This window comes from Bombina bombina, chromosome 5 (assembly GCF_027579735.1).
Source record: "Bombina bombina isolate aBomBom1 chromosome 5, aBomBom1.pri, whole genome shotgun sequence".
Classification (NCBI taxonomy): Eukaryota; Metazoa; Chordata; class Amphibia; order Anura; family Bombinatoridae; genus Bombina; species Bombina bombina.
The window spans coordinates 748,003,279-748,015,519 of record NC_069503.1 but is presented as its reverse complement, the minus strand read 5'-3'; the positions used below and the strand labels follow the sequence as shown (position 1 = coordinate 748,015,519).

Below are 12,241 nucleotides of genomic sequence, written 5' to 3'. Positions count from 1 at the left end.
GCATTGTTCCTGTCACTACGGCAGCGTGTTTCTGGTTCGAGGAACTAGAAAAGTCGCTCAATAAAGAATCTTCGTATGAGGAGGTTATGGACAGAGTTCAAGCACTTAAATTGGCTAACTCTTTTATTTTAGATGCCGCTTTGCAATTAGCTAGATTAGCGGCGAAAAATTCAGGGTTTGCTATCGTGGCGCGCAGAGCGCTTTGGCTAAAGTCTTGGTCAGCGGATGTGTCTTCCAAGACAAAATTGCTTAACATCCCTTTCAAGGGTAAAACATTATTTGGACCTGATTTGAAAGAGATTATTTCAGACATCACTGGGGGAAAGGGCCACGCCCTCCCACAGGATAGGTCTTTTAAGGCTAAAAATAAGCTTAATTTTCGTCCCTTTCGCAGAAACGGACCAGCCTCTAATTCTACATCCTCTAAGCAAGAGGCTAATACTTCACAACCCAAACCAGCCTGGAGACCAATGCAAGGCTGGAACAAGGGTAAGCAGGCCAAGAAGCCTACCACTGCTACCAAAACAGCATGAAGGGATGGCCCCCGATCCGGAACCGGATCTGGTGGGGGGCAGACTTTCTCTCTTTGCTCAGGCTTGGGCAAGAGATGTTCAGGATCCTTGGGCGCTAGAAATAGTTTCTCAAGGTTATCTCCTGGAATTCAAGGAACTACCCCCAAGGGGAAGGTTCCACAGGTCTCAATTATCTTCAAACCAAATAAAAAGACAGGCATTCTTACATTGTGTAGAAGACTTGTTAAAGATGGGAGTGATTCATCCTGTTCCAATAAGAGAACAAGGGATGGGTTTTTATTCCAACCTGTTCATAGTTCCAAAAAAAGAGGGAACATTCAGACCAATTTTGGATCTCAAGATCCTAAACAAATTTCTCAAGGTTCCATCGTTCAAAATGGAAACTATTCGAACGATCCTACCTACTATCCAGGAAAATCAATTTATGACTACCGTGGATTTAAAGGATGCGTACCTACATATTCCTATCCACAAGGAACATCATCAGTTCCTAAGGTTCGCTTTTCTGGACAAGCATTACCAGTTTGTGGCACTTCCATTCGGATTAGCCACTGCTCCAAGGATTTTCACAAAGGTACTAGGGTCCCTTCTAGCGGTTCTAAGACCAAGGGGCATTGCAGTAGTACCTTACTTGGACAACATCCTGATTCAAGCGTCGTCTCTGTCAAAAGCAAAGGCTCATACGGACATCGTCCTAGCCTTTCTCAGATCTCACGGATGGAAGGTGAACAAAGAAAAAAGTTCTCTGTCCCCGTCAACAAGAGTTCCCTTCTTGGGAACAATAATAGATTCCTTAGAAATGAGGATTTTTCTGACAGAGGTCAGAAAATCAAAAATTCTAAGCTCTTGTCAAGTACTTCATTCTGTTCTTCGTCCTTCCATAGTGCAGTGCATGGAAGTAATAGGATTGATGGTTGCAGCAATGGACATAGTTCCTTTTGCACGAATTCATCTAAGACCATTACAACTGTGCATGCTCAGACAGTGGAATGGGGATTATACAGACTTGTCTCCGACGATTCAAGTAGATCAAAAGACCAGAGATTCACTCCGTTGGTGGCTGACCCTGGACAATCTGTGACAGGGAAGGAGCTTCCGCAGACCAGAGTGGGTCATTGTCACGACCGACGCCAGTCTGGTGGGCTGGGGCGCGGTCTGGGAACCCCTGAAAGCTCAGGGTCTATGGTCTCGGGAAGAATCTCTTCTCCCGATAAACATTCTGGAACTGAGAGCGATATTCAATGCTCTCAAAGCTTGGCCTCAACTAACAAAGGCCAAATTCATAAGGTTTCAATCAGACAACATGACGACTGTTGCATATATCAATCATCAGGGGGGAACAAGGAGTTCCCTGGCGATGGAAGAAGTGACCAAAATAATTCAATGGGCGGAGGATCACTCCTGCCACTTGTCTGCAATCCACATCCCAGGAGTGGAAAATTGGGAAGCGGATTTTCTGAGTCGTCAGACTTTCCATCCGGGGGAGTGGGAACTCCATCCGGAAATCTTTGCCCAAATAACTCAATTATGGGGCATTCCAGACATGGATCTGATGGCGTCTCATCAGAACTTCAAGGTTCCTTGCTACGGGTCCAGATCCAGGGATCCCAAGGCGACTCTAGTAGATGCACTAGTAGCACCTTGGACCTTCAACCTAGCTTATGTATTCCCACCGTTTCCTCTCATTCCCAGGCTGGTAGCCAGGATCAATCAGAAGAGGGCTTCGGTGATCTTGATAGCTCCTGCGTGGCCACGCAGGACTTGGTATGCAGACCTGGTGAATATGTCATCGGCTCCACCATGGAAGCTACCTTTGAGACAGGACCTTCTTGTTCAAGGTCCATTCGAACATCCGAATCTGGTTTCCCTCCAACTGACGGCTTGGAGATTGAACGCTTGATTTTATCAAAGCGTGGGTTTTCAGATTCTGTAATAGATACTCTGATTCAGGCTAGAAAGCCTGTAACTAGAAAAATTTACCATAAAATATGGAAAAAATATATCTGTTGGTGTGAATCTAAAGGATTCCCATGGAACAAGATAAAAATTCCTAAGATTCTATCCTTTCTACAAGAAGGTTTGGAGAAAGGATTATCTGCAAGTTCTCTGAAGGGACAGATCTCTGCTTTATCTGTTTTACTTCACAAAAGGCTGGCAGCTGTGCCAGATGTTCAAGCATTTGTTCAGGCTCTGGTTAGAATCAAGCCTGTTTACAGACCTTTGACTCCTCCCTGGAGTCTAAATCTAGTTCTTTCAGTTCTTCAAGGGGTTCCGTTTGAACCCTTACATTCCGTAGATATTAAGTTATTATCTTGGAAAGTTTTGTTTTTGGTTGCAATTTCTTCTGCTAGAAGAGTTTCAGAGTTATCTGCTCTGCAGTGTTCTCCGCCCTATCTGGTGTTCCATGCAGATAAGGTGGTTTTGCGTACTAAGCCTGGTTTTCTTCCGAAAGTTGTTTCTAACAAAAATATTAACCAGGAGATAGTTGTACCTTCTTTGTGTCCGAATCCAGTTTCAAAGAAGGAACGTTTGTTACACAATTTGGACGTAGTCCGTGCTCTAAAATTCTATTTAGAGGCTACTAAAGATTTCAGACAAACATCTTCCTTGTTTGTTGTTTATTCTGGTAAAAGGAGAGGTCAAAAAGCGACTTCTACCTCTCTTTCCTTTTGGCTTAAAAGCATTATCCAATTGGCTTATGAGACTGCCGGACGGCAGCCTCCTGAAAGAATCACAGCTCACTCCACTAGGGCTGTGGCTTCCACATGGGCCTTCAAGAACGAGGCTTCTGTTGACCAGATATGTAAGGCAGCGACTTGGTCTTCACTGCACACTTTTGCCAAATTTTACAAATTTGATTCTTTTGCTTCTTCGGAGGCTATTTTTGGGAGAGAGGTTTTGCAAGCTGTGGTGCCTTCCGTTTAGGTGACCTGATTTGCTCCCTCCCTTCATCCGTGTCCTAAAGCTTTGGTATTGGTTCCCACAAGTAAGGATGACGCCGTGGACCGGACACACCAATGTTGGAGAAAACAGAATTTATGCTTACCTGATAAATTACTTTCTCCAACGGTGTGTCCGGTCCACGGCCCGCCCTGGTTTTTTTTTTTTAATCAGGTCTGATGAATTATTTTCTCTAACTACAGTCACCACGGTATCATATGATTTCTCCTATATATATTTCCTCCTGTCCGTTGGTCGAATGACTGGGGTGGGCGGAGCCTAGGAGGGATCATGTGACCAGCTTTGCTGGGACTCTTTGCCATTTCCTGTTGGGGAAGAGAATATCCCACAAGTAAGGATGACGCCGTGGACCGGACACACCGTTGGAGAAAGTAATTTATCAGGTAAGCATAAATTCTGTTTTTACTGTCCTCTGACTTCGAATCTGAGGTGATGTGGAGTCTTGATGTTGCTCTGTTCGGGTAATTTGTCCTCACTGTTCCCCTTGTGTCTGGAGCTTGTGGCTAGTTGGACATCTAGTTCAGCATATTAATGCTCTGTGACTACTGTAGCTATCCAAGGTTGCTAGTTCGATCCCCGGCTAGGTCTCCTCAGCCTTTCTCCTTTCGAGGTTGATAAAATGAGCAGCACCCTGTATTCCTTAGGGGGATTAGCTGCACTTTCAAGCACAGTCATGTTAATGTTACTTGGACGCTGGTTAGCTCTAGTGTCCTTTTATGGCCCTGGCTCTTTGGAGTGTTGGGCTCCTGCAAGGGGTGGTCTCTTCCCTTGGGGTCGGGACTTGCAAGGGCTTCTTGCTCTTGTTATCCGGGTTATTCTGAATTTTTTCCCTGGGTGGTCTTTTTTTTATATCAGACGAGGGCTTTATGTTCCTGGAACACTGTTTAATCTTAACATTTGTGGGGCCCGGGCTTCTTGTCCTGATCTTCCCGTGGACGAGGGTTTACTCTGCATTTTCTGTTTGGGGATCCCGCTATGGGATGTTACCAGACATTATGATCCTAGGACTGGCCAGGGGGCTCCAGTTTCTGGGCACTTGGGCTTAGCCCTTATTCTGGCTGTCCTGTTTTACAACTTGGCCAGATTTACTGAGAGCCGGGGCTCCTTGGGGCAGGTCTTGTGCCGGACTATACGGTTCCCTTGGAACAGCCAATTGACGTGACCAGATGGTGGGTTTTCCTGCCTAGCAAACGGAAAGTTTGTGGTTGCTCAGCTGTCACTTTTGCGCCTGGTATGTGTGCTAGCACTATGGTGTTTAAGGGGTTCTTCTGTGTTCGTCAGTGACGTGGCCTTTTGTCCTCTCGGTTCCATCTACGACTTCCTGTCTTATAAGCAGGTGTTTATCAACGCTCCCCTCTTCAGGGGGCTCGTTGTCCTCCTTACGGAGGTGTGGTTCCCTTTTTAGGGGCCTCTACTGTGTTCGGGAGGTTAGAACAGATGTTTATCTGGTTCAGGGATTTGTCTTCTCCTTGTTGTTTCTGTCTATCTGGGAGCTGCTGGCCCACGTTGAAACTTAGTCGGGTGGCCTTGTTGGACCTCCTTATGTCTAATGCCTGCTCGATTGTTTTTAGGTTAAAGGGACTGTGTCTCTTTTTCCGCCCATTTGGGGGTCGGTCTTGGGGTTCCTTTCAGTTCCCTTGCTTCAGATCTGCCGTTACTTGGGCTGGTCCAGCTAGGTGTAGGTTCTGAAATCTGTTGTTCATCCTCAGGTCTTGGGGGTGACAGTAGACCTTCTTTTTTAGAGGTTCTGTGTCTCTCCCCCTTTGAGATCTGTGAGTAGGCTTGGCGGCCTGGATTGCCTGGAGAGTGTCCTCTGTCTTGGAGGTTGGGCAATCTATGTCTTGGCGGTTGGTCAGTCTGCTACTTTGTGCGGCCGCTTCTTCCTTACGGATAGTGTTTTCTCTGTGTCTTCCTACAGATGGCAGTGTGTTACTAGACTCAGATGTTTAATCTCTAAGTTTGCTACTGTTTGCTCGGTCTCTGAGTTTTGACAACTTTGTCTTCGGCTGTCTTTTTGTTGCTGTTGCACGATGTTTGGGAGATGTTTCTTCTCCTTGATGATGCCGTTGCTCCTTGTGGGTTGGGCATCGTCTTCCCTTATTCTCGGGATCCATTTGGGTCTCTGTAGATTTGACCTTCTTTTGAAGGGGGTTTCTCCTTTATGTATTTTGCGGTACCGTTTGGGTATCCCTTTGGCTTACCCTTGTTCCCTCTTTTTGGGGATTTTGGTACTGTAATAGTAAGGATGTGTGGGGACCGACTGCTGGTTGACGGTTCTCCTGGAGGGGTGTTGGCTCAGTAAGTCTGCTTGCGGTCTCTAGTAAGGCTTTCGGACTATCTGCGGGTCAATGTCCTTGGAGCTTTTTCCTTCTAGTTTTGTTGCCTGGCTCTGAAAGAAAGCGGGGTTTGGTTGGGTTGTGGTTTTTCAGGCCTAGTGCCCTCAGAATTGGCCGCCTACTGTACCCTCCAGTTTTTGCATTCAGTGTCCTCTATAGCTTGGGTATTGTTTTCCCAAAAGTAATGAATGCAGCTGTGGACTATTTCCATTTATGAAGAAAAACTTAAATTTTGCTTACCTGATCATTTTCTTTTCTTTAGATGGAAAGAGTCCACAGTTCCCCACCCGTATTTTTTATGTGGAGCGCCTTTTTTATTTTTTATTCTTCTGGCACCTTTTCACCCTGGTATTTCTTCTACTGTTGCTTGTTCATCTGCAGAATGATAGGGGGATGAGGGGAGGAGTATTTAAGCCTTTGGCTTGGTGTCTTTGCCTCCTCTTGGTGGCCAGGTTCTTATTTCCCAAAAGTAATGAATGCAGCTGTGGACTCTTTCCATCTGAAGAAAAGAAAATTATCAGGTAAGCATAATTTAAAGGGACAGCCAAGTCCAAAAAAAACTTTCATGTTTTAAATAGAGCATGTAATTTTAAACAACTTTCCAATTTACTTTTATCACCAATTTTGCTTAGTTTTCTTGGTATTCTTAGTTGAAAGCTAAACCTAGGAAGGCTCATTTCTAAGCCCTTGAAGGCTGCCTCTTATCACATGCTTTTTTATTTGCTTTTCACAACAGGGGAGAGCTAGTTCATGTAAACATTTTCTATACAAATGTAATTTTTGTAATTTTGTTGGCATTCATGATATATTATGAACTATAATGAACTAATACTGCACCACACTCTGTTTAGATTATAAATATTCATGTGGTTTCATGTTGTCAAAAGAGTAGACTGTAGAGCTTCAAATTTCATAGGCAATGTGTATTCAAAAGACTTGTATTTACAGGGCTCTGTCTTGTCACATGCAAGGCGCGCTACTCAGCGGCAGACGTGTTGTTCAGAAATTTGGTTCTTCTGAGCATAACCTGGGGCTGTTTGCTGGCTTTGTATAACTATTTTCTATCATAATTTCCATGCTCAGTTTCACAAGAACTGTAGCTGCTGATTTGCTTATCAAAGTGGCTTTTGTTTGTTTAATCCTACTTAAACTTGAAGTAGTAACTAAACAAATATACAGGCATGAGAAATGATTCACAACGGTTTAAAATAAAGGTCTGTGGACCAGATGCATAGAGCCAAAAGACAATATTTCTTAGCTCCCTCATTTTAACAAAAATATATGCAGTACTTCTATACATTTTTCACATTCATTTTTGGGCCGAGTGTAACTACCAGTCATCCAAAGTATATAGATAGTAGAACCGAGTTGTAAACATAACTTTAATGGGACAGTCTACACCATCATTTTTATTGTTTTAAAAGATAGATAATCCCTTTATTACCCATTCACTAGTTTTGCTTAACCAACACATTTATATTAATACACTTTCTACCTCTGTGATTACGTTGTATCTAAGCCTCTGCAAACTGCCCACTTATTTCAGTTTTTTGACATACTTGCACTTTAGCCTATCAGTGCTGACTCATAGGTAACTCCACATGTGTGAGCACAGTTATCTATATGACACAAATGAACTAACACCCTCTAGTGGTGAAAAAGGTCAAAATGCATTTAGATAAGAGGCGACCTTCAAGGTCTAAGAAAGAAGAGACCTAAGCAAAATTGGTAATAAAAGTAAATTGAAAAGTTGTTTCAAATTACATACCCTATCTGAATCATGAAACTTTATTTTGGACTAGACTGTCCCTTTAAGTCCATAAAATCAGTTGAGAATATGTCCACTTGGCTCTTTCCATTGTGTTGCTAACTACTACAGTAAATTTAATAAAAAGTGAAAATAAAATTAGCGTAGTAACAGTGTAAATCAATATCACAAAAATATAAACAAAATACAAAAAATATAAATACACAGGATATATGTTCTCAGTTCAGATGAGGAAATGTTTCCTTGGCTGTTTTCTCTCCATGCAATCTCTCCCACAAGTGGATTTCATTGCCTGGAAAAATAGAAAAGAACAGTGAAATACAGTTAGACACTTTGGAATAAAATGCTATTCTAAGTGCATATAACTTACGATCTTCAGAGCTGCAATCCCAGCTCAGGTAACATCAGCATGTTTCTTTTAACGACGGATCAGTGATACCAATGGCTCTGTACAGTTCCTCAGGTAAGTATAAAAACATTTTATGCAACATAAAAACAATATAAAGTGGATCCACTATCACATAGAGGGAGCAGTGTCTATGATCGATACAATAAACAGGCAACTTTGAGTCCTCCCATAACACCAAGGAAGTTGTCCAGTGTCTTACAAAACTTTTCTAACACTTTAGCAAGTCCAACCTCCTATACATGATGTGTCAATCTCCTCTTACAATTGATGTATGCTTTAACAAATAACCTTAGCAGTTTCAAGGATCCAGGGTTTTTATCTATTACACTATATTTCCTCTCTATTTTTCCAGTCAATGAAATCCACTTGAATTTGTATTAGAGGTTGCTTTGAGAGATAAAACAGCAGAGAAAATATTTAATCTGAACTGAGAACTTATATCCTTTCCGTGAGTGCACAGTTTATTTAGATAAACATTGTAAGGCAAGCAAGGTGCAAGAGCATACAAAAGACAAAGCCTCCTATAGTGCAGTATTTTGCAAGTTCAATAAAAGAGTTTTCCTCTGTGGGAGGTGCAATCCCGTCCCTAATATTGTACTTTCCTGGGACAACCTTGACAAAAAGATGAGATAGTAAGTTTCCTCCCGTTGTATATCGGCAAGCAGTTGCGCACAATCCTACACTTAACAGACAAATACAGTTTTTTACATTCCCCAATAACTTGGTTTATAACAGTATCCATATTGAGTACAACCCAGATAGATAGATTGATATAGATAGGCAGATAGATAGACAGACAGACAATGATATAGATAGGCAGACAGATGGATAGATATTGAATTTAGAAGGGCTGATGGTTGCTAATAGTAGACAGGTCAGACACAGAATGTTACGCTATAAAGGTTACTGAAGTATATGACAACATGGCTTATCTGTTATTACACCATATAATAAAAGCAACTCCAGAAGTATGGTAATAAAATGTCCTTTGGATGAAACCATGGACAGAGCTGAGACAATGGCAAGAGAAGCCAGTGGTCAGAGTACAATTAACTAGCCAAGCAGACATGCTAGAATAGCTGGAGCAGGCAGTGAGGGCTCAAGCCAGCAGCCAATGTGAGCAACCAGGGAGGCTCTTGTGTTGTACTCCGTTCCTAGAGTAGTGATACAAGTATTGTCATAACACTTCCAAAGTAAAGCTCAGCTTCCCAGTAGACTCAGATGATACCAGTGAGTGCCTTCTGAGAAGCTATGACACTTAGCAGTACCAAAATAAATTCTTAATACACAATAGCGTTTTTTAGCTGGCATATTATTATTATTATTATTATTATTTAGAAGTTGAGATAAATCATTTTAAATCTGCAACTTCTCTGCTGGCATTTTACTGTTATTTCAGAAAAGTTATGTTTGTGTAAAACTTGGTAAATTTCTTGTTGCAGTTATCCCTGAATTTCATGATATGCAGCCTCTATTATGCTTATGGATGAAAAGTTCCGCCCCAGCACACACATACCATACATCTGCTGAAAGGTTACTGAAGCAACTTGATGTAAGTTTTGGCCAAGCTGTAAATGAGGAGTGCCCAGGACTTGCAGAAACAGGTACATTAAAATACTAATTTCTTCTGTTAACAACTGAATTTAATCCATGAATTCTTCTCATGTACGGCTGTTGTTTGTTCATGCCAGAGATCTTAGTATCAGGAACAGTGGATGTATGCAGTATAATAGCAATGTTAATTTTCTGAATCCTGTGTTTCTGTTAAAGGAACATTCTAATGCAAAATGGCATGCCTACATTTGTTAGAGTATTAAGTTTTGTATTACTGTATTTTTTGTAGCTTGCTATATCTTCTGCAAAGGGTTAAACCTTTATATCTGAATCATGAAAGAAGCAATTTGGGTTTAGTGTCCCTTTAAGACAAAATCATGTTAGAAGCATTTGCCTAATGCAACAGCCTTTTCTGTACAGTACATTGTATTTTTCTTGCTCAAAGTAATACAGTAGATACTTTAGAAAAGTGTTACTGCTTAGAAAGAAAGGAAGAATTGCGTTGATTACACTTTGAGCAGTTTATTAAAAAACTTTTGATTGGTTTGATGGCTGTGCTATGTATCAGTATGGAGCTTGGTGGGTCAAGAAGTACAATTTCTGTTGTGCAAATTATACAGTAAAATAAGAAGCTAAACTAGAACTCTTTTCTTCAGTAGAGCAAGTCCAGAAGTATATTGGTTTTAATGAATGAAAATTATTTTCTAGTACAAGCAATAAGAAGTAACCTTTTTATTCCATAATTCATGCTATAATATTAAGAATGCATTTTTGTTAGCATAATATTTGTCTGAAAACATTTTCAAGAGTAAAGTCCATTGCAAGGGAACAACTGGTAATTGAGATTGACGTTTGCTTATTTAAAGGGACATAAAAGAGCAATAATAAATTCCTATTGTCCTATTGCTTGCAAATAACTATATGTTTAACCCACACAAAGATGTTAAACACTTGGTTAAAGTTAGCTCCACCCAGCAGCGCGCTATTGGACAGAGCTTAAAACTCCCACTGAGCCAAAGGATAGCACAAATTCATAGCTGCTAAGCAGTGGCTGTGTTCAGCTTAGGATCAGTATTGCATTGTCGCTCTGGAGCTGGCTTTAACTTGGTTATTAACCCCTTTAGCAGAGGTTAAACACCCAGTTCTCTGCACATTTTACTGTTGGCCCTTTAATATATGCTTTAGAAGTGAGGCTATTATAGATAGAGTATCTGAATTACTGAGTATTTAGCCACCTCTTTATGCATCATACAATAAGACATCCATAACATTTCTATGATTTGTAATCTAGTTTTCAGAACACTGATTGCTCAGATTTTGGATCGTGGAGAAAACACGCTGCCGTCTCACTTATCTTTAGAAACGGTCACCATTTTCCAGTACTATGACTTTTTCACCAGCCATAATATCACAAATCTTAACACACATCTGGTGCAACTTGCTAAAGAAGGTAAACATATTTTACTTATGTTTTTTTCTCTATGTGTGCGCATACGTATCCTCTCCAGATAGTGAAATCATAAATGAAACGACATGTAATGAAACCGGCCATTTAAGGAACAGTAAACACTCTGAGATGGTAACATAAAAATTGTCATTGTGTGTAGTAAAAAAAAAAAAAGTATACAATATACTTATATTATTTATTTTAGACCCTTTTCCTGTAATTTAAGTCTGAAAATTGTTTTCACAGAAGGAGAATAAACATCTTTTTTTTTTTTTTTTTTTTTACACAAACTCTCCTTTTGGGGAAGTTTTCAGAGCACAAAGCTTGTATATTATTTTTCACTATTAAGGATTATTTATGTATTTTTTGCACAGAAGACAAAGCTTTTATATTTTTCACTATTCATTTCTTTTATCCCTCCCCTGGTTCACCTGTAATATCATTTGATTATAATGAATATTTTTGTTTTCTTATTTGCAACATAACACACTCACCATTTTGTGATACAAAACAGAAACAAAAAAAAATAAAAATGAAAAATTCACCATGCACAAGCCTAAGGATATGAAATGTCCCAAAATGACATTTTCTTAACCACAAAGGTTTTCTGGTCTCCAAAGATAAGCACATACAAGAGAAAAAATTAAAACAACGTTCCTCTTAATTCAAATTACAAAATATTACTCGTGCTCTGCTAAGCTGTGTACCAAACTGTCACTTTTTTTCTCTCTTTCACAAATTGCAATTGTGCGCTGGTATTGTAAGTGGCCCGCAATGCGAACACGACCTTGCGTTTGAATTGCATGGAAGCTTTGCGCTCAATAGGGCGTGCTTCCATAGGCTCCAACTAGTTCAGCAAAGTGGGTAATTTGCGCAGCGATGAGCAGCAGTTTAGAATATATATATATATATATGCTTATATACATAAATGTGTATATATACAAATTAACACATAAATATATATGTATATAAGCATATACATATATATTTATAGGAATAACACACAGTTCCCATAGACCGCAATGTAAAGACACTTTTTAGTGCAGTTTTGTTTTTTTTTTAACATCCCACACCTGCCAACTTAAACCCCTAAAAACTTATTTTTGCATTTTTTTTTTTTTATTTAAAAAAATGCTACATTTTTTTTAATAATAAAAAAAAATACTTTATTTTGGGGGCAATTGGGGGTTATTTTGAAAATGTATAAATTAGCGCTCCACTTGTAATCTATCC

The 12,241-nt window shown here is 40.3% G+C and overlaps 1 protein-coding gene across 4 annotated transcripts in view; it reads left to right on the top strand.

Moving 5' to 3' along the window:
* RIPOR2 (RHO family interacting cell polarization regulator 2) overlaps positions 1–12,241 on the top strand; it is a 377,286-nt gene that overhangs the window by 311,707 nt on the left and 53,338 nt on the right. For all 4 annotated transcript variants that reach the window (XM_053714808.1, XM_053714807.1, XM_053714810.1 and 1 more), the window contains 2 exons: positions 9,450–9,611; positions 10,853–11,011. In XM_053714808.1, coding sequence (XP_053570783.1) covers positions 9,450–9,611; positions 10,853–11,011 — 321 coding nt within the window. The remainder of the gene's footprint in view (positions 1–9,449; positions 9,612–10,852; positions 11,012–12,241) is intronic.